This window comes from Micromys minutus (genome assembly GCF_963924665.1).
Source record: "Micromys minutus genome assembly, contig: SUPER_22_unloc_1, whole genome shotgun sequence".
NCBI classification, from domain to species: domain Eukaryota; kingdom Metazoa; phylum Chordata; class Mammalia; order Rodentia; family Muridae; genus Micromys; species Micromys minutus.
In genome coordinates, this window is record NW_027667990.1 from 3,746,107 (window position 1) to 3,769,580 (window position 23,474).

Genomic DNA, 23,474 nt, shown 5'->3' on the forward strand with positions numbered 1-23,474 from the left:
GAAGCATCCAAAGAAATGCTCAACATCCTTAGACATCAGGGAGATGCAAATCAAAACAACCCTGAGATTATCCCTCACACCTGTCAGAATGGCTAGCATCAAAAACTCAGATGGCTGGTGGCAGAGGATGGCAACAATGTGGAGGATGAGGAAGAAGAATGAAGATGGGAAAGCCACTCTGGAAATTAGTTTGGTGGTTCCTCAGAAAATTGGACATATTTCTATTTGAGTACCGAGTTATGACACTCTTTGGAACATACCTAAAAATAGCTCTGATATTTAAAAAGGACACCTGCACCACCATGTTTATTGCAGTTATACTTATAAAAGCCTGAGGCTGGAAAGAACTCAGATGTCCTTCAACAGAGGAATGGATACAGAAATTGTGGTACCTTTACACAATGGATTACTACTCAGCTATTAAGGCAATGACTTTATGAACCTTACATTTCTAAGGAACGAAGGAGTGGGACAGAGCTTTAGATGATAAGCCAAGAAAATTACTGCCCAAGTATTCATGTTTAATTGCACGATAAATAAGAAAAGGAAGAGGTTAGATGCAGGAGATTTGGTGGTTTTCACTGAAACATCAGTGTATGGTGGTCAGTGTTCAGTATATATCATCAAGGAGTTGGTATTTATGATATTCTTTTGCAATGCACTGAGCTCAGTGCCACCTAGCATTTTAATCTTCATCTACCATATCTGCATAATGAAAGGGTCTGCAAGAGTCGTCACCCCAAGAAGAAGCAATCCCTTTTCTCCTCCTGTTCTCATCTGACAGGGTGTTTAAATGTGGAGAAAATGTGGTAGACTTCATAAATCACTGGCTTTGGTCCTGTAAGTTGTACAAGATCTTGTGAGGTGAAAGATGCCAATGTTTTGATTCTGTACCTTTGATGGCAGCCAAGTTAGGACCAGCTAAAAGATAGCTTTCTTGAAATATCAATTATTTTTACTTACACATATATTTAAAAAGAGATTTTTCTTTTAGTTATGTGTGTGTAGGCTTATGAACTTGAGTTCCTGCAAAGACCAGAGGAATGGAGTTCCCTAAATCTTGGGTTACAAGCTGTTGTGAGGCCGCACACTTGGGTGTTGGAACTGAGCTCAGGCCTCTGCAAGAGCAGGACACACTCTTAACCACTGGACCATATCTCCAGTCCCTGTACCTTAGCATCTTCATGGTAAAATATCAATGAGTAAAGTCTTGGCAGTTCCCCAGGTCAGAACTCTCCATAGTATTCCCATCTACCATTTACATCTAGTCCTCAGGACAAAATGCTAGCAAAAGTAACACAAGAAAGATAATGAGACCAGGAGGTTGCTCTGTGTGACAGTGACAGCTGTTTCATTATAGAGACTGGACTGTGTAGTTCTGACTCATGGTGGTCAGACCCATGGCTCCCATGGTTTTTGCCAATATGTCAAGGCGACCCCTGTACCTCACCCTACCATTTTCTGTTGTGAATCCCCATCTCTGCTGCATCCACTGTCTTGTATTAGTCACCCAACCATTTCTGTTGCTTTGTACCAAGACCTTGATGGATTCAGGAGGAAAATTGCCTCATACAACAGCAAGTGAACAGTGCAGAACACGGATCTTTTAAGCATGGTACATTCCTTCATCACTCCAAAAATATCACACCCAAAGATGGTGGTAGTATTAGCATTTAAAAATTGTATTTATATTGAGAAGAGCCCAGATATACTGTTCTTAGCAGGAGTAAAAAAAGTGAGCTATCTCTTTGTATAACAAATTATTCTAGAAAAAAGCTTTTTTACTGTAAGTTTTAGAGCTTACAAGTATTTCACATTTAATATGTATAGCTTGCAACTTACCAAGCTGTGGATGGAGCCAGGTTTCTTTCTCCCAACAGCTCAGAATTTTCTTGGCTTTGCTCGTCACCAAGGGTAGAACTGTTCTGTTTTCTATATATAGCAAGATTTTTAGATGATTGGAAGATTTTATTTTTCGATATTTCTTTAAAAGAACTAAATGATTAAAGATGAATTATAATATAGGGAGATAGATTAATGGTACCAGGGTGAGATCTTAGATCTGCATTCTCAGAATTAATGTAAAAAATCAAGTTTGGCATCACACTAGTAATTCTCGTTCTGGAAAGGGAGGATGAGCGGTAGAGACAGGAAAAGATAAAGAAACTAGCCTTTGCACACCAGAAGAAAACAAAGAGACCTGGGTCAAACAAAGTAGAAGGAGAAGATGAACCAGCATCTGAGTTATCCTGTGAACTCCATGTGTCGTCGATAACATGCACATAGTAATGTGTGCTCACACAGTCACACATAATTAAAAAGAGTAAAATTGCTAAGCGTGGAAAACAATGTCATTGAGAACACACATAGTCTGGATTCTGAGGAATTTGTGCTTCTTTAGCAGTTGTAGAGATAAAGAAACACGGAGCTTTGAAGACTATTAAATATGGACAGTGAGGAAATACTTTTCAATTCCATCTACCCCCATGCCTGTTTCACTTGGACAGGTGGTTACAATCTGTTTTCCCTCTGAGCCCTCGTAAGATGAATGATAGCAAAGAATCTCGGAGTGTATGTTTCATTTGTTAAGTAACAGAGTCAAGGCACTACAATACCTTGCTTCAGTCTAGGGTTTGAGGGAGATTCTTGGGGGACCTTTTTGCTAGCCTATGTGTTTTGTGGAGCATTTCTGCTGACCCTGCAAAAAAAATTTCCATGTCAACCAGGAAAATAAGTTTCTTAGTTCTTGCAGTCTCCCTCAGAGGAGGTAGATGACAGTGGTTCATGCTCTGTCACTATGGAGTATGGAAGCTTCAGAAGATCATGTCACACTCAAGGTCTAATAAATTTTCCTCCAGGTCTCAGCCAGAAGCAGCTCCAGCAAGGCAAATGGGGGAGGACCCCAGCCTGTGGGGCAGAAGATGAAAACACTTTAACAGGGACACCATCCTACTGTTGGCTGAACATTCTAATCAGGATTCATGGATTCCTCAATTTCTTCCATCCAATTAAATAAACTGATAGGTGTGAGGCCGGGATATCAGCAGGTAGATATTGCATCTTAGTCAGTTTTCTGATGCTGTGGAGACATAACAACTAAGGAAACATATGGAAGGAGAGTTATTGGTGATAGAGTGCCAGAGGATTAGAGTCCATGGCCCTCATGGTGGGGAGCATGGAAACAGGAAATCAGGCAGAGATGGTGCTGGAGCAGTAGCTGAGGGGTTAAATCTTATTCACTATTTGGAGGCAGCCAGAGGTAACTAGGAATGGCATGTTCTTTCAGAATCAAAAAAGAACATGTCCAGGTGTAATCCTGCCTCAATCTAGGCCACACTTCCTAATTTTTCCCATATAGTCCCACTGATAGGTAATTGAGAATTCAAACATGTGACGTTACAGAAGCCAGTTTCATTCCATCTTCCACAACCAGAATTATGGAAACAATGTTGATAATCCCTGATCAGGAGGGTTTAGATTCATAGCATGCAGACTCCCTTGCAGTCTTGGCCTAAAACTCATCACTTCTCTATGCTTTGCAAATTTACCTACAAAATAATGTCATCATGGTGAGTAATTAGTCTTGTCACCTGGGCACAACCCAGAATCACCAGAAAAGAGCAGCATATTAATAAGGGACTGACTACATTGGTTTTGCCTGTAAGACAGACTCATGGGAATTGTTTTAATTAAATCAATTGTGTAGGAAGATTCATCCCACTGAGGGCCAATTATTCTCTACACTCAGGGTAATGAACTATGTAAGTGGAGAAGTTGAACTGAGCACAAACAATCACAGAAGCCACTGAGCCTACACACATTCATTTATCTGTTCATGGTTGTGGATGAGGCCTCACCAAATGTGTCAATGCCTTGCTACTGAGACTTTGCCACAATGATAGACTTCAAGCTAGAATTGTTAGTTGAAACAAACCCCTCATCTCTTATGTGACTATTCTCCAGGTATCTTAGCACAGCAACAAAGAAGGCACTAGGACAGACATCCAATTCACTGTTCTCTTAAAAATGAAGTTTTGGGCAGATCCAGGTTCTTTGTATTAGGTGTGCTTTAATTAGAATTAATCTGGAGTTTGATCCCTAGATGTACTTTTTTGTGTTGAAACTATTCAAATTTTTCCTTTACACTTTTTAAATTCCCTGATTCTTTGGCAGAGGGACCCAACAAACAGGCTATTTTGCCCATATGTCTTTGCCTTCCACCCTAAAACACACATATACTTGAGTCTGTGTAGGATGCTCTCCATAGGGTTATCTATTATTTCAACCTAGCTCAGTTGCCAGAGGAACATCTGTCATGAGTGAAAATGGGCATTTCCTCCTCATCTGCAGAGAGAACCAGAGGTGCAATGTCAATGCAGCACTGGAACCATCACTTCCTCATGGCATCTCTGTTCTGCTATTTGACATTTAGGCACCTTGAGCATCTTAGGCACACCATGGACCCCAATAAAATCAAGAAGGGACCTTGTGTTTCCCTGATGATCAAGTTTCCCTAGCAGCATCTCACACTAGGAACACAGAATCATTGTTCAAATCACATGGAAAATTTCTACACACCAGGCACATGTTAACCATCTCTATAGACATGTGACCTTCACATTTTCTCAGCTGCCCTGAGTGGTGCTTATTCCCCTGCCTCAGATTGTAGAACAAGACGCCTGAAGACACTTACACATTGTATAAGGTGACACAACTTGTGAGTAAATGACCAGACCCATCAGCACATTATCTACACCCCTAAGTATCATGCCCTCTGTCAGTTATGCTCTGGATCAACCCCTGTAATATGTAGTCCCTTCCTGTCCAATATCTGAGAGAACTCCGAATTGGGGAAGCCCCTCACTCAAGTACCGAGAGAACTCAAACCCAAGTAAACACAGAGAGCCAGTCTTCCTGCAATCAGGCAAGAGGTGTATTTAGGAAATCAGAGATCTGAGGATGACTCCTATCTCACACAGGAGATAGAGAAGTCAATCCCAAATTAAATTAGGGGGCAATATTTATAGGTAAATTACATAGGATTACATAGTTAGATAACAACAAGCACATAGCAATTTCATTGTTTTATTCAAATTGGCATTCTATGTCTGCTTTTGGATATGATTCAACTCTAGACCACCCTGTTTTCAGGCACACTTACCTTCTTACTAGTTTTTCTCCAGACTACAAAGCCAGACTTTTCAACACGAGATGTTTAGTGGTATCTGTCATCTGGCCCCTTCTTGAAACATCTTATGTTACTCTTAGGCTCCTCTAAGGGTAGGGTCAGTGGGGCTTAGCTTAAAATTTAAACTCTTTTATTCCCCACTTCTTCTAGTGGCTGGTTCTAATCTTAGAACTTGGTACCCTGCTCCTAGGCTCCCTCGAGATCCTTCAATGCACCATATTTCAATCGAAGTATTCAGACCTGTACCTCACCAATGCTTTTTCTGACAAAATCTACTAACTTATTTATGATGCAGGGTCCAAATGTCAAGAGTAGCAATAGAAAAATTATAGGCCCTGGTAGCATAGAAATCAAAGTGGTGAGCCAAGATATGTGAGAGAACCAGCTTTCAACCCACCCTTGGTTAGCTTCCCCAACTCTCTTCCTGGTACCCAGTCTCTCACGCAGCTTAGACATGGAGTCCTTGATGACACCAGAGTGATCAAAATAAAAACAACACTCTTCTCTTAGAACAGCACACAACCCTCCCTCTTTAAGACATACATATTTCAGTCCCCTGTGATTTTGTAAGATTACTTCAGATAAAGAAGTGACTCTTCTTGCTTGTTAAAAGATTGCTCTAAGCCTGCTAAGTCCTTAGTCATTGCATTTCTCAAGTCTGAAAAGTAGCGCTGAGAGGTGACCATTGCTTCAGTGCCTGTCCCAATTCATGCCAGCCTGACACGCAGCAGTACTGCTCAAGTCAGAGTAACTGGATCTCTTTTAACTGGCGTCGGTCTTAGGTCTTCTGCATTGGTTACATCCCCCTCTGGGTGATAATAAACTGGGGGTACCAGTTGAAAGCAAAAATCTTGGGTGGGGTCAAATACTGAGGTGGAGACACAAGTAGTTAGTACAGTACTACAGGCCCAGTGAGCATCAGTTTGAGGGGCCAGATAAGTGCTGACATATGAATTGACAATCAATGTGGAGCTACAAAGGAAGTATAGGTGCTAGGAATGTTCCCTATACATAGGCCAGCCCCAGATAGCTCTGTGAGTTTTAACTTGTGGCTTGATCCCAATGAACAAAACTGGTGTGACTCTTTATAGGTGACAGTTCTATTGGATGCTATCCTTTCATAATAGGGGGGCCTGGACCCCAGACAGATCAACATGATTTAGTAATATTGGGGTTTGTCTGATTCAACACCTGAAAAGCTCCCTGTACAAGATTGAGATGTCTCTGTTGGTTGTCTCTGGTTGAAGTACTATGGTGGCAGTCTTGACACTCAGGGCCGTTATAGTGGTGCACTTGGATTTCTAGATGGGACTTGAGGCTGGGGTGGTGCTGGGATAGGTTTAGGGTTTGTTTCTGGTAAAATTTTATTGGGCCCCACCTAGAAACTGCCAGTGTTCTCTATTTTGAGTTTCAACTTCAGGATTAGGCCTGGGTCTGTTCCTGACACATAAACTATAAGTCCCTAACTCAACCCCTTAACCTTATTTCTGGCCTGTTTGTGCTTTTCAGTAAAGGTAATGTTTAAAGGATTGCAAAAGGGGGTTTTGCTGCAGGGACCACTTCTAACCTTCTATACTCTAGAATTTAGGGAGGCAAAGGTAGGTCTATCAGTATGGTTTTTTTTTTCACTATGATGAGATCCCAGGAGGAGGTGGGACACCATGAGCTTCTCTTGTAGTTTCACATCCCCATGATTTACAAAAATAGAATTTTGGCCCTCCACACTTAACTTCTTCAGGGCATGTCCTACCATCTCTCGGGCATACATATATGTCTGCTGACCTGATTGCACAACAGGTGAGGGGCTTAGCACACCCTAGGGCCCCCCCCAATTTTTCCAATTACCGGTACATTTTTTGCACTATATTCAGGAATGTCCCAAGTATCTAACCCTGCCACCAGGTGGTATACATCTGGGGTGAGGTAAGGCCACCAAGTCCAAGGTTGGGCCATTTTTTCTTACCACAGGATATCTCCAGTTTATAATATCACCTGCCACGTCAGCTCCTTGTGTGCATGGGGATTAAGAGTAATTGCAACAAAGGTGAAGTTTACGAGGATTAGCAGTCTTTTCCAGCTTCCATTCATTTTTAATAATGTCTGCAGCTTTCTTTATATGGTAGGCATGGGCCCAAGCAGCAATCCTGTCTACCTTGACAGGGGTAGGGGTGGTCAACAGTACCAGATAGGCCCATTCCAGCAAGGTTCTAAATTCCCAGTCCGGTGCCAATGAATCAGGACTACATCTCCCACCTGGGACTGGTGAGGTATTTTTGAGCTTCCCGTTTAATAGGCACCCTTCAATCGGAACCAGACCTCACATTGGGCTGTTTCTAGTGCCATTAAAAGAGCAAATAGGGTTTTAAAAAGAACCACAAAATTGGGGGCCCCTCATAATTTGAGGAGGGGCGGAGAACTCCCATACACAATCGCATAAGCTGTTAAGCCAAATGTGCCAGGGGTTTTCCATACATGGAACAGGGCAGAGAGAAGGAGGATAGTCCAGTCTCTCCCACGGGTCTCTGAGCCCAATTTTCACAAGGTCTCTTTTAGAGTTCTATTCATCCTCTCTACCTGTCCTGAACACTGGGGTCTATATGCACAATGTAATTTCCAATCAATCTCCAGCAGTGTGGCCAGTCCCTGACATACCTGGGAAATAAATGAGGGTCCAATGTCAGACCCAATTACCTTGGGTTTCCCAAATCTTGGAAAAGTTTCTTTGAGAATCTTCTTAGCTACCAGAGTGGCAGTCTCTGCTTTGCTGGGATAGGCTTCTACTAATCCTGAAAAGGTTTGTACAAAAACTAAGAGATATTTGTAACCTTATCTTGCAGGCTTGACTTCAGTGAAATCTCCTTCCCAATGGTCACCTGGCCGGCACCCTTTGAGCCTTTTTGCAGAGGGGAATTTTGAATGTCCAGTATTAATCATAGCACAGGGCACACAGGCTTTTACAACCCTATCAACAGTCTCTGAAATTTTGGGGACATAATAATTTGAGGCTTTGATTAGACTCCCAAGATGCTTAGTTCCTAAAAGAGTCAGACAGTGTAGGTGGTCCTCACGGTCACCCCTGTTTTCCTGGGGAAGGGCCAGTTTGCCTTCTGGCTTGTATCTCCTCTTGTCCTTTGACGGGGGAAGGGAGGGATTTCTAGTATGTCCATGTGTTGATGATCTTCTTCCATATATTCAGTGTCTCCTTTCAGGGCTGCCAAGTGGTCCAGGGAGATTCCTGCCATAATCATAGCCCCTTGGGCTGCCTCCTTGGCTACAGAATCTGCCATCCTATTGCCTTTTCCAATTCTGTCTTGTCTCTTTGGTGACCTGGGCAGTGGACAATAGCCATGTTCTTCGGCAGGTAGACAGCTTCTAGCAAACTGAGTATCTCCTCTTCATTTTTAATGTCCTTTCCAGGCCTGTATATAACCCCATGAAATGTGCTGTGGCAAATGTATACCTGCTGTCCACATAGATGTTTACAGCTTTGCCCTTGGCCATCTGTAGTGCTTGAATGAGAGCTATCAGTTCAGCTTTTTGTGCTGAAGTCCTTCCGGCAGATGACTGGCCCATATGATGTTAGTTCTCTCCACTACCACTGCCCCTGCCACCCCCTTACCTTCAACCACGAAGCTGCTGGAATCTGTGTACCAATTTGGACCTTCTGGCCATGGCTGGTCTTTCAGGTCCCTTCTTTTACCCATTTCTTCTGATAGGATCTCTTCACATCTATGTGTCTGGTCTGAATCTTCAGTCTCCAGTAGCAGAGTGGCAAGGTTTAGGATGGCTGGAGGGGCAAAAGCTTTCCTGTCAATTCATACCAGGTTCTGGTAAAGAGTCATGTGGGTGTTTGTCATCCATCAATCAAGGGGCTGCCACACAATACTCTCAAGGGAGTGCAGAACCACTATAGTCACATGTGAGACTATATTATTATTATAGGCATGTGAGACAGCATAGACAGAGGCATGGCCGTCTGGGAGAGCCCAGAGTGGACATAACCAAACTGAGCTGTGTCCTGTGAGGAGAGAGAAGAGTGGAGGGGACAGCAGAAAAGCCATTGGCAGCAGTCAGGAGCCCAAAGAAACAAAGAGGAGTAACCAAAATGGTTGGATTATATAAGGAATAGTATCACAGTCAACGGGGGCTGAGAGTTCAGAATTGGGAGTGAAAGAACAGGAACAGGGCGGAGTGTAAGGAGAACCTGGTGACTAGTGTTTGCTTTGACATGTTAAATAGGCACTGGGGCTAAGAAATAATTGGCTGGAGTTTGTCCTGTGAGCAGTGGGTCCAGGTCAGTTCCCTGAAGCTTACCAGATTTTACTTTTTTAAGCTTTAAGGGAGAGATAAAAGTTTTAGATATTTTAGTATTACCACCATTTGTAATCTGTACTGAAATCTATATTGTAGATGAGGTGTTATGACTTAAAGTCACAGAAAAGAGCTTGGGAAACCAAAACTGATTTAGAGTTAAAAGCATTAACTCTCTTTACAGGGGAGTGAATGTTCAATTAAATGAATGTTTCTCAGCACAGGGAGAAAAAATGTTTAAGTTTGTACTTAGAAGACAACCTTAGGAAATTTAAAATCTTGAGCTTGTTACTATGACAATACTACTCAGTCCTGTCAAATGAATGAATAAAAGAAAAAAGAAGAAATAAAACATGACTTTTGTTAAAGCTACAGTCAGTCTATTGTCAGAGATCTGAGAAAGATAAATTATAGCTAGAAGTATTATTTAAATGGTTTATGTACCAATTAAAATGACAGGGATATTCCTGTTACCTGAAATAGGTTATTTAAGCTCCAGTAATCTTCCTTGGTTCACTGGGGACAGTGTTTAGTCAGAGCAAGAAGACTGAGGGAGATCAAGGGGGTACAAATTGGGAAGTAAAAAGTCAAAGTATCATTATTTGTGAATGATAAGGTAGTATATATTAGTGAACCCAAATGATTCACCAGGTTGCTACTACAACTGATAAACACTTTCAGCAAAGTAGTTTGATAGAGGATTAACAAAAAAAAATTAGACAGAGATTGGAGTGTAAGGACCCATGTTTAACTTAGCTGACTATCAACATAATCAACCCTAGTTTGCTAACTGTGGCCAATGAATCTACTGCTTACTGTGCATTTGTTGAAAGTTAATAAATTATAATATTGAGAGATGAACATGTCTATTTATATCTGGCATTGTATAATCACAATAGTGCCCTCCATTACTAGGGTGCATTTTAGAAGAGGCTCTGCACCCATGAGCTCAGCACAGCATCTCCTGCTTAACTCATCTACTAGACTAGACCTTTGTGTCTTTCATGACAAGTGCTCTGGACCATTTCACAGTTCAGATGTTCTTGGATTTTAGTATATTTATGTGTATTGCATATTTACAGATCTCAGAAATGGGACTCAAATTTAAACACAAAATCCATTTGCATTCTATATACTCATGATATAGACTTGGGTTACTGTACTATATTTTTCATAATTTTGTACATTAAACACATATTCACCGTGTGGAATTTTTCAACTGTAGCATCATCAAAGTACTCTAAAAGTTTTGAACTTTAGGGTTAGGGCTTTCAGATTGGGAAGCTATAGCTGGAATGGTACTTCCCTACTTTGTCCCTTCAGTCCGACACATTCCTCTGCAAACGAAGCTTTTATTACAGCCCTTTTATTTTAAATAAGCCAAGAAGGGGTGAATTCTGTCCCTTGCCTCATACAATTCCTGATGTAATGTCTAGTTTCAGAAACAGTGCCCAGGGCATAGTGAGTCCTTCACAAATATTGGTAGAATAAAGAAGCTTTGCTCATATCCTATTTCATGTGGCACTTACAGAAGCCACACAAGCTGCATTAGTACCTTGTGAGGGAAGAAGCAGAGGCTCAGAGGTAGATGGTTAGCTCTGACTTCTGGGTGACAACAGCTCTCTACTCACATGAGCTCTGTCCTTGTTCAGCCTCTGCAGAAAAGATGCATGAGTTTGGCTCTGAGTTGACCCTAAAGGTCACATACACTGGTAGCTTGCTCAGGGTGCTTCATGCTATTGGAAGCTGATGGAATCATAAAAGTTGTGACCTAGTGGAAAGAGTTTAGGGCACTGGGGCATGCCATAAAAGGGCATTAAGGTTTTGGTTCCTTCTCATCTCTTGCTCTCTTTGGTTTCTCAAGAACCCTGAGGTGACAGTATCTTCTGTGTCACCCGTCCACAAAGATATGCTTAATACCACCATGCCCAACACTTCTGGGTCAAACAATCACAGACTGAAACATCTGGAACCTCCAGCCAAAAATGAGTCTTGCCTCCTTTTAAATGCACTAAACGCAGTCATCTTGTCACAGTGACAGAAACAACTAACCCAGATCTTGGATTCCTAGTTCCTTCAGTAAGGAGTTAAAGATTCCCAGGGCTTCATCTGGCATTGCTTCAGAACCCAGGGCCAGATTCAAGCACTGCCAGACTCTAGAAATCCGATGTTGAGGCAGGCAATCCCATGCCACCAAGTGAGTCTGTGTTTCCACAACTTAGTTTCTCCCTCTGTAAAATGGGTTATGACAATAATCACCAGCATTTAATTTAAAGATTACTTTGGTCTAGACATGGCTGAGGCATTAGCACATGCCATCTCATGTGTTTCTCATTGGACTCTGTGATAATTTGTTAGAATAGAGTGTTCCAGAGAATGTGCTGCCCATGGTCACACTTGCCTTTGTTTTGGCTGAAGAGGGAGATCTATCTACCCAGGCAGGCGGTTTTAGAGTCTGGGTTCTAACTGCAAACCTCCACTGCCCCCTTGATTTCTTTGGACCATCTTATGGGGTTGTAGGAATAGATAAGATCACATTTTATAGAAAGAGCTTGGCCAAGGTATCCAGCAGTCAGTGGCAATGACCTTTTCCCTGTACCCTGTCAGATTCTTGGATTCTTCCTATGTTTTGTTTCAAATTGTTGTTGAACTATCTTCTTACATTCCACTTAAACTGGGGAACTTAACACCTCTTTAATAATGGAGCACTCTCTTTTTTGTTAAAGGGGGGCAATAAGGGCAGAGATGCTCCACACAGTCTCTGGAGTCAGACTGGCCAAGCTTCATCTCTAGCTGATGGACACCTTGATTCCATTACACAACTCAATGGTTTTTTTCAACCTTCTAATCTATAAAACTGGGATTAAATAGCACACACCTTCTGTGGTTGTTGAAGGGAAAAAATGTGGTAATATATGTTAAATGCTTGGAACCTCACCTAGCCCATAGGAAATGCTCTCAAAGTGTTTTTTAAATAAATAAAAATTCATGAATTTTCTATGTGCCTTTCAAGCTGGCTTAAAGTATAAGGGATTTTCTTGGCCCAAGTCTGGGGAAAAGTGTGGACCCAGTATTGAGTAACATCGCCAGGTCATTCACTATTGGCTGTTATTTTCTGTGCTTTGGCTCCATTTTTGACAGGTCATTCATTCAGGGAGACAGAGAGCCATCGGCATTGACCCTACCAGCTCAGCAGCTCTGGACATTTCTGCAGTTCAGTGAGTCCTGCAGAAATCATGTTACTGTGTCTGTTATCCAAAATCTCTGGAGAAAGTCCTGTTGTCTGACCTTTAATCTCAAGCTTATAGTCCAATAGACTAAGGTTGGTCATGTATTGTCAACTGCACACACTGCTTAGACAGTGAGGTTGAGAGGGGGTCACTGTGGTGGGAAATCATTTAGGTACTGTTCCTCAGAACAGATGAATGATGATGACCATCAGTGGCTTACTCGCTACCATCCTGCACTTTTGGAATATGAGATCTCCATGGAAACAGAAGCAACAGAAATGTCTTTCAAAGACTAATGCATATGACCACAGAGCACTCCCACAATATGCCAAGTTTGAGCTGGAGAACCAGTATTGGGATTCAGTGTGAGTGTAGAGTCCTGAGAAACAGGTGAGCCTATGGTGTTCTTAATGTCAGTCTAAGAATTGAGAAACCATTGGTATAAATCCTAGAATGTGAAACCTTGACAACGAGAGGCTTTAATGAAAGAATACAGGAGAACATGGATGCCTCCGGTCCAGAAGACACCCTTACCTATGCCTCATGTGCTCTTAGATTGAACTCTGTGATGATAGAGTGCCTGCCCATATTTGTGAGATCCCATCTTCTATACTCTGTCTACCGGCAAGATCCCTGCTGACACACCCAGAGATGATGCTTAACCCATCTGGCTATAGGTTCTGCTCACATGTGCAATGAACTATAGCCCCAGTGCAAAATGCCTGTTGGCATTTTCCATTATGACACCTAAGTATGAGATACCACAGGTCAAGAGAACAGCTCAACCTTCCAATTTGGGAGAGCACAGTGAGGGCTTGCCATGGTCTCACATGGATAAAGATACCAGTGCCTTCTACCTGCAGGTCACTTTGTAAATCAAGCTGTGGCTTCCTGGTGACTGCATACTTTCTAGACAGTCTGAATATGAAGACTTTATCAAGCTTACTAGAGTATGCTGCCTCCAGGAGACTCTGAGACCTTTCTTGTTGCACAGGTTTGTGTGTTTGAATGCTCTATTCCCAGATAATAATGCTCTTTTGGAAGGTTGTGAAAACTTTAAGTCTTACAATCCTGTCCAACTGGTGGGCCTTATGTCGCTATGGATAACTATAGTTGTGGTCCAATATAAAATTATAAACCTACTTATAGCACCGGCCTGGCTGGGTGTTATTGTTGGGTTTTTTTATTTTGTGAACTTGATATAAGCTAGAGAGCTATCTGCAAATTTGAAACTATTAGGTTTCAAACTGGAACAAAAGTCTGATGTACCTACCTATCATATCAAACCTGTCTGCCAGGTTTCCCAAAATTCCTTAGTCCCGACCTCTTCCAGGGCCCTCCTGTCTGGTATACTTGTCCCTTACCCTAAACTACAGCCTAGATTTTTGCTATATAATCTAACCATTGTGGTCAGCCATTCTTTTTGTACCTTTTGGCCTTCTTGCTCATGCACCCTGTTCTCTTCTCTCTTCTCTATCTCCTCCCACCCCCTCATATGTCTCAGTGTCATGGCCACTCTGGACTCTCCCAGATGTCCCTGTATCTGACTGTGCCCTCCCACATATTTATAATAAATCTTCCCCAACATACATAGGAGCAAAAATGTCCTTTCTTTTCTTATTCTCTATTTTCATTTAGGAACCATTACTGAGGAGATGCCCACATAAGATTGCCCCATATCAAGCCTTATAGGCATTTTTCTAATAGCTAATTGATGTGGGAGGACCCATATCACTGTGGGTTGTGCCATATGTTATCAACTTCTCTAGGCTCTGCCCACAGTTACTTAGAAGCAGCTTGCATCTCCCACAACCCTTACCACGTATGAGCCAGGAGCCAGATGTATACCGAGGACACTGGAACCTCTCCTTACCTCTACACACATAACACAGCATCTACTCTCTCCCCACATCCTCTCTTCCCATGTGTCCTCAGCCAGCCTTGTCCCCTCTTTCTCTCCTCCATTCCCCTCTCTCATTTTGTCCTTCTCTGCCTCTCTACCTCAATCTTCATGTCCCCTTCCCTTCCTGCCAATAAATCTTCTTTATATTAGGTCTGTCATATGGCTTGTTTGTTCAGGAGAACATGTCTTGGCATGGGCCCACTCAGATGTTCCCACGCGCCCTAGTGTACTATTGTATTTCATAAAACACACAGCCATTCATAAACACGGACACCTAATTAGTATAACGAAACAGAGGAAGGCATAAGGAGCAAGCCAGTAAGCATCATTGTTGCATGGCTGCTGCTAAGATTCTACTTCTAGATTACTGCCTTGAGTTCCCTGGATAAGAGACTGACTACAAGCTATAAGGTGAAAAAAATCCTTTCATCCCAAGGTTGCTTCTGTTCATGGTATTTTATTCTATCATTAGAAACCCCAAATAAAACAAACATTATGAAATATTTGTATGCGTGGTTTGTTTACTCATTGTTTATAGCTCAGTGATATGGCTCTTTCCTGTGAATTTTGTAAATGGCAAAGTTGTATCCTGATATCAAAAGGTTTGCCATGCCTACTAGGAGGTGGGACCTCAATGAAGAAAGTGGGTCACTAGGTATCAGCCTTGAGATTTTTTAGCTTTACTTCCTACCTTTTCTATTTACAAATGTGGACATGATGCCACTAACCTCCTACACACTTGCTCCTGTACCTGTTAAACCTTGAAATAAAACAAATCTGTCCTTTCACAAGCTACTTTTATCAGGTATTTTGTCATAGCAACAAGAAAATCAAGTAATAGAAACAAAGTGAGAGCCTTTTGGGTTCCCTGGACCCAGGTCTTTGGTTTTATTGACAATGTCTTCAAAGCTTTGGTTCTTCAAGTTATGGTTAGTCTTCCTCATCCCCCTTCTCTTTCTGCTCAGTCTCCTCTCCCATCCTCCCATTCTTCTTCTTTTTATTTCACCATCACCATCCTCATCATCTCCGAGATTACCCAAATCATTGTTGTCCGGTTTTAGTTTATAGAACCAGCAACACATAGGGGATTAGATAACTTGGCCCTTCCCCAAGACCTAGTTGTTGGGAATTTGTGTTAACAAGATGGTAGGATGATTGGTACATGGACTACAATTTGAGAGGCTCTATGGTTGATAAATCTATAGGAAAGTTAACATAATGTGGTAGCTTTACAAGACAGAAATCTATCCTGTCATGGTTGTAAGGACCAAATGCACAAAATAAAAATGTCAGCATCTCTGGTTCATTCTGGGGAAGAATATCTATCTCTTAGCTCCCCATCATTTCAGGAGTATCTTGGCATTTTTTGACTTGTTGATGTATCACTCCAGCTTTGGCCTTTATAATTATACATTTTCCTTGTATCTCTATGTCCCCACTTTGGATACAGAGTCTAATGTAATTAAGGTTGACCTAGAAATTGCTATGCACCCCAGGGGCATATTGAACACTGGATCCCCCTGCTTCAGCCTCTAGTTACTGGGATTATAGGCTAGGCATAGCATGTTTTCCCAAAACTTCTTTTATTATTTTTAAAAAGTACCAGTAATATTGGATTGTGAATCCACACATTTAAAGTATAACCCAGTATAAGTAATCATGTCTGGAAGTATTTTGCTTCCAAATAAATACATATTTTCTGGTATGAGTGGTGAGGACTTTAATACAGTGTTTTTGAGGAAACCCAATTCAGTAAAAATGCATTAAAAGCCTGCCATTCATAAACGCCAAGAGACAAGAGAATTAATAAACACCTAGGACATTTCCACACATTCTCTGTTTTAAACAATTTTGTAAATTCTGAAGGAAGACTGCAGACCTAGATGGAGACTTGATGATGTTTATTTTCACAAATTGTTTTCTGCCTTCACGTAGCCCACTTGGTAGACTCCTCCACTTTTCAAATCACTCAGTACAACAGGAAAAAAAAGTGCTTCTGGCTGCTTGTTGTGGTTTTAGGTTTGTCACCTTGACACACCCTAACATTCCCTAGAAAGAGAGTTTCAAGAATGGATTAGGTAGAGTCGGTTAGTCTGCAGTTATCCTTATAATGGACTGTCTTAATTAAGTTAATTCATGTGGGAAAACATAGATCTCATGAGTAGCATCATTTTTGGTAGGGGATCCTTAAATAACTATATGAGTTGGCAAATCTAGCTGAGTGCAAACAAGCAATCAAGCAAGCAAGCAAGAGAGCAACATTTATCCACATACACCTCCTTTTTACTTTACACTCCTCCATGCAGCTTTGCTTTTTCTGGGATTATTATTTTTATCCTGAATATCCGAGACTTTCCCTTAGCAAGGATCTTCTCAGTGTTCTTATTTATCCATCATTCATGTAAGTTATTTCCCCAGACACAGAAGAATTGGGAACTAAGTTCTTCACTTCTCTCAATGTGTACTCACCATGGTTCTATGAAAGCCATTATTGAAATTACCTTTGTAACTGGCTATTCTCCATATTTTCTTTCTCTTTCCATAGTTACATGGTCACCTCTGGGTGTAGAATTATTTTTTTCTAATCTTGTTTAAACCATATTGAGTTTCTGGTTGATATACTGTGCTGGAGGAATCATTCTTTGAACACCTGCCTGTGGGTCATTCTTTTATTCTTCCAGCTTTCTTCAGAACCTGTGATTAAGTGAACACGCTAGTGCGTCCTGATACATACCCACTCCTAATGCATTTCGAACACTATCCATCCTCTCTGCCTCCTTCAAGACAATTTGTTTAATTTCCTGAGTGCTTTTCCAACTGTGTCTAATATACTGTTAAAAACAACACATTCGATCACTGGCCTATTATAGTTTTCCATTTCTAGAAGTTCTAATTTTTAACATTGTTCATTTAAATATTTATTGTATGTTTTGGTCATATTTTTCCTTCTCCAACACCTTCCATCGAGGGGATTTTCTGATGCTTCGTCTGGTGTGTCACTAGGAAGGGATCTGGTCTTTCTGCTCTACTTTACTCTATGGTTAGGCTACTCTCACATGCATGAGTTTATGGAAACTTTGGCAGGCCCTGGCTGCAGTGTTGCTACATCTACCTTGCCTCTAAAAGACAGAGAGCAAAAGGAACCAAATATAGACAGAATAGGGTCACAGCTCCATAATGAGAACCCACGACTTTCCTCTCAAGCCTTATTTCTGGACATCACAGTTGCTTCCTGTGTACTCATGTCATTAATTATTTCTATTACAGGAGCACCTAGGGCTCTGTGGAAATCATTTGGCACAGCGATACACACATGCCCCCTGAAAGTGTCCACAGGCACCAAGCTGGCTGATGTGTAGGTATCTCTTTGAGGCTTCTCACATACAATTTTAAGATGGCTTTTGTAACTTATGTCTTCTTACCTCACAGTTTTGGTGCCATTCTACACAACCTGCATGTCCACCATGTAGCCTCCAGTAACATAAGCAGTCAGGTTCAGCTCAGAGAACTCAGCCTGGAGAAGAAAGCAAAACCAAACAGAAGGTATCAGACATCAGCAGTGTAGTACATTTGTGTTTACTGTATGCTTCTGTATTATCCAGTGCATAATCAGTCCTCATATCAAACTTAGAAATGGAATATTTATCTCTGTTTTCAAAATGAAGCTGAGGTACAGAGAGGTGGGTGACATTCTCAGAATCATACGATGAGCACATTTTATTGAAACCTATGAGTCTCATGTGGGTGATACATAATTAGACAGTGGAGAGATAGGCAGTAAATACGCTAGGAAAATAAGCTAGGAAAATAAAAGAGGAGGGAAGAACAGGGATTTGAGGAGGAATCAAGATGGAGATAAAGAAGAATAATCTAGATTCAGAAGGTCTTAATTGGCAATAAGTAGTTATAAATATTATTTAATCATTTTATAGGCCTTTTAATCTTATATAGAAGGGCAGTTTGTATCTTGTCCACTGGATGTAAGCTTATTGTGTAGAGGGTTTGTGGATTGAGAGTTTAATATATAAACCTGCTTGACAAGCTACCAGGCTTTGCAGTCATGTCTGTGCTGGGTGGTGGAGGAATGAAACACACAGGGCTGGTTTGATCCACCTGGGACAGAAGCAACAGGGTGGGTGGAGTGAACTCTCTGGAAAGGGAACTGCCTGAAGGGGGTGGCTTGTGGACTAAGTGGGAGAGTCTGCTCTCTCCGATCCACCCTAGACTGGTGTTTGCAGAGTAAGAACTCGGGGGACCAATAAAAGGTTAAGCCATTCTTTTAATATTTACTGCATGTCTCTGATTCAAGTACACAGTGTCATGATCATAGCTCTCCTAGAAGGTTATAATTGTTAACAGGCTAATTTTCCTAGAGCTGTCAGCCTTGCGCTGTGCAGATCATCAGCCTCATGCATCTCTTTATATAGCATTGGTAAGAGTCACCAAGTTATCTCCTAATAATGCTTTCTTATTAATGGATCCTTCCTCTCCCCACACATATAGCTAGACTGAAGCAGCACTCTGGGCACAGTTGATTAGCAGGCATCTGCTGCCAGGTGCTGAAATGATAGACATGCTGCTTGTTTGTAGAGTTGTACCCTTATGTTCTCTGGTTTGTTTCTTGGTATAGGGTTGTATATAATGAATGTAGTCTTATTTAGTGTTAATACTGGGATCCATGACTTGTGCATGCTAAGCAAGCACTGTAACACTGAGATTCACCCCCAGCCTGTAGCTGGTTTATATCTTTAATGCACAAGTCTGGATTCTACTTTGATAATATTTATTGGTAGATGAATTAGGAAAGAATGGAAAACCAGAATAAAGAGGAGAAAGAAGAAGAGAAGAAGGAGAGAATGAGATAGAGATGGAGAGCACTCTTGATGTCGTTGGACTTAGGTGTGCACATTGGTGTTTTATAACTGGCTTAAGGCACTAGTGACACTGTATCATTTTCCATCAGAGATTGAGATAGCATGTATCTCTGGTCACACTGCATGCCTCTTCAAGATAGACATGTTCTTACAACTACTTACATCAAATCCCTAGGGTGCTGTAATCAGGATGCACTTATGGGCGGCATCAAGAGCAGTAGCTTAATTTATAGTTCTGGCCTGAAAGTAGAAAATCAAAGTGATGGGAGGGTTGGATTCTTTTGAATACTAGAAAGGGTTGAGCCTACTCTAGACCCCTTTCTTGGCTTGAAGAGTACCATTTTTCTGCTTGACTCTCTTCTCATCTTCTCAATGTTTGTCCTATATCCAAAGCTCTTTTTTGTATGAGGAGATCAAACATATAGCTACATTCTCACTCTGATTGCTTTGTTTCTGTTTGATGACCTCCTTGAAGGTTCCCTCTCTAAGTAAGATTATATTCTGAGGTACTGTGGTTGGATTTCAAATCGACTTTTTAAAAGTGTATCTGTGTTAGTCTATTCTTTAAGAATGTCATATATTGGCTCTCTTCTCTTTCCTGTTCCAGAGGTAACCGCATCTTCTTGTGCAGTGCCAGCTTTGTCCCTTAGACAAGATGGTGAATTTTGTTGTGAATGGATTTGGCCGTATTGGGCACCTGGTTACCAGTATTGCCTTCTGCTCAGGATCTGGCAAAGTGGAGATTGTTGCCACCAAAAACTGTATTATTGACCTCATCTACATGATCTACACGTTCGAGTATAACTATACCATGGCAAATTCAATGGCACAGTCAAGGCTGAGAATGGGAAGCTTGTCATCAATGGGAAGCCCTTCACCATCTTCCAGGAGCTACATCCTGCTACATCAAATTGGGTGATGCTGATGCTGAGTATGTTGTGGAGTATACTGGCGTCTTCACCAACATAGGGTCGGGCCAAAAGGTTCATCATCTCTGACACTTCAGCCAATGTCCTCTTGTTTGTGATGGGTGTGAACTATGAGAAATATGACAGCTCCATCAAGATATTCAGCTCAGCAATGCATCTTGTACCACCATCTGCTTAGTCCCTACAGGCTAAGATCATTCATAACCATTTTGGCATCGTGGAAGTGTTCATGACAACAGTTTATGATATAACTGCCACAGAGAAAACTGTAGATGGCCCCTCTGGAAAGCTGTGGTTTGATGGCCATGGGGCAGCCCACACCATCATGCCTCTGCACTCACTGGGACTGCCAAATCTGTGGGCAAGGTCATTTCAGAGCTGAATGGAGAGCTCACTGTCATGGCCTTCCGTGTTCCTGCCCTAAGGTATCTGTTGCTGCCTGGAGAAGCCTGCCAAGAATGATGACATCAAGAAGATGTTGAAGCAGGCAACTGAGGGTCCACTAAAGTGCATCCTGAGCTACACTGAAGACCAGGCTGTTTCCTGTGACTTCAACAGCAAATCCCACTCTTCTACCTTTGATGCTGGAGTTGGCATTGCTCTCAATGACTTCTTTGTGAAGATCATTTCCTGATATGACTACAGCAATAGGGTTGTGGACCTCATGGCCTACATGGCCTCTAAAGAGTAATAAATTCTGTACCACCCTTCCCCCAGCAAGGACACTGAGAGCAAGAGAGAGGCCCTCAGTTCCTGAGAAGTCCTATTCTGACTGGTCTCAATACTGAGCATCTCCCTCACAACTTCTATCCCAGACCTTCATAATAATAGGACGGGCCTAGAGAACCCTCCCTACTCTCTTGAATAACATCAATAATGTTCTGCTGTACCCCCCCACACACAAAAAAAAGTCATACATGGAGGTGAATAGATGCCCATTTCAGTCGAGTTACAATCACCTGCAACTACAGCTCCAGGGCAATCTGTGTCATAGGTTACTCAAATGCTAATAATTAAAAATGAAAAAATAAAATTTAAAATAGAAAGCCACACGTACACAACGTGTTTTGATCATATTGACCTCCTTTAACTTCTATTAGACCCTCAATACACATCACATGCCCCATTCAACCTCATATCCTCTTCATTATAAAACCCACTTATAAACCATTGTGTCTAATTAGAGCTCTCCATACACACATGGATATAGGGGCAGTCACTGGAGCATGGACAACCAACCATGGGCCACACTCCCTTAGCAATCATCAAGTGCCAACAGTTCTCTTCCAGGTGTGGTCCTTATGGTTCCCTTCCCCCACCCATTATGTAATGGTATTGTCTTGATGTTGTGTATGTCTCGGCAGGCAGTCACAGCTCGTGTGTGTTCACATCCAGAAATATCTGCATAGCAGAACTAGTCTTAAAATCTTTACACCCACACTTCCATGATGCTCACCTTAGGGAACTGTAATATAAATGTCCAATTTGGAACCGGAAACTCAACAGTCACTTATTCTCTGGAATTTGTCTGTGAGTCTTTGTGTTAACCTATGTACTCTGTAATACGGATCATGTCTACTGAGGAGTGAAAGCTGCACTAACCTATAGATACAAGGCTAAGTATTTAGAAGGCAGTTTGATGTAATTTGCATTGACCTGAAGAACAGAAGTAAGGTTTCCTTTAGGGTATATGAGCTTCCCAGCCATGGGTTCTTGGCAAAATTTCCATAGCAGGTATAAGTTCCTTTCTCTGTAGTGGCCTTAAATACAAACAGAAGGTTACCCACATAGCTTTCATGCCATCAATGAGCGTATCTTACTAGGCTAGTTATTAAATCTCATGGAGTTCACAGCTAGGTAGGGCTTTTGATGACATTTCTCTTTCCTTCAACAGCCTGTATAGTACTTCGGGCATGGTGCAAGCAATTCAGTAGGGAGGAAGATTCTAGGTTACTATCAGCTTGATTTCTCCTGTTCTGTGATTAAAGCATATAGTCTTTCCAGCAATGAGTTCTTACCACCAAGTTCCTGTGGGTGACCAAGAGTAATGGTACCTGAATTGTCTGTTTTGTTTATGGGGATCTACTTGATACCCCTGATAAACAGAAGGTATCCTCACTTGAAATTATTCTCTTTGTCAATAGATAGATTCTGCTCCATTTACTTTAAATTGAATCATTAAGTGCCTTATTCACAGGTACATTCAAAAGATTTTATTTGGATAAAGTAAATCAACATAAATGTTCACATATAGTAAGTGATCAATATGTGCAAGGTTTTGGTATAAGTATTTCATATGCATAAATAAACTTGTCCAGGTAAGGAAGAGAAAGAGACACACACACACACACACACAAGCACACACACACACACACACACACACACACAGAGAGAGAGAGAGAGAGAGAGAGAGAGAGAGAGAGAGAGAGAGAGAGAGAAAGAGAGGTTAAACCTATGCAGGCTGATACACAGGTAGCAAAGCTCAGGATTAAACCCTCGAAAGTGTGCTCTAAGGGACTATGCATCTGACCATTTACACTCTACTGCTTCTTCTGAGGCTGTGTGAGGCCACATTAATGCTTGAATATTGTGGGAACTGAAGTGCTTTTCATGAGATTGAGGCTCACCGGCTCAATAATTAAACAGTTGTTTCCCAGTTGTTAGCAATGTTTGGGGAGGCTTAGGAGGTGTGGCCTTGCTAACCATAGTCTGTCAACACATGTGTTCTTTGTGAGTTCAAGGCCTCACATGATCTCCAGTTTTCTCTAATTCGTGCTTTCAATGGAACATTGAGCTTTTAGCTTCTTTCTCTGACCATCAGGCCTGCCTAATGCCAAGTCTCCCTTGCATGGACTTCTTGCATAACAGATTTTTATTCCTCTGTAATGATGAGTCAGAATGAACTGTTTCTTCTATGAGCCACTTTTGGTTGTGGTGTTTTTGCACAGCAGCATAAAAGTTATCAATATTGGGTCCTAAAAATATTTAAAAGAGAACAAGTTTTTAGTGAAGGAAAATATCATTTTGTAAAGATCTAAA

At 41.5% G+C, this 23,474-nt stretch overlaps 1 protein-coding gene across 1 annotated transcript in view; it reads right to left on the bottom strand.

The window, feature by feature from the left end:
- LOC308435406 (putative sperm motility kinase W) overlaps positions 1-23,474 on the bottom strand; it is a gene marked incomplete at both ends in the record, with an annotated part of 106,626 nt that overhangs the window by 65,202 nt on the left and 17,950 nt on the right. Inside the window, 2 exons of the mRNA XM_080942648.1 lie at positions 7,841-7,974; positions 8,808-8,995. Of these exons, the coding sequence (XP_080798774.1) occupies positions 7,841-7,974; positions 8,808-8,995 (322 nt within the window). The remainder of the gene's footprint in view (positions 1-7,840; positions 7,975-8,807; positions 8,996-23,474) is intronic.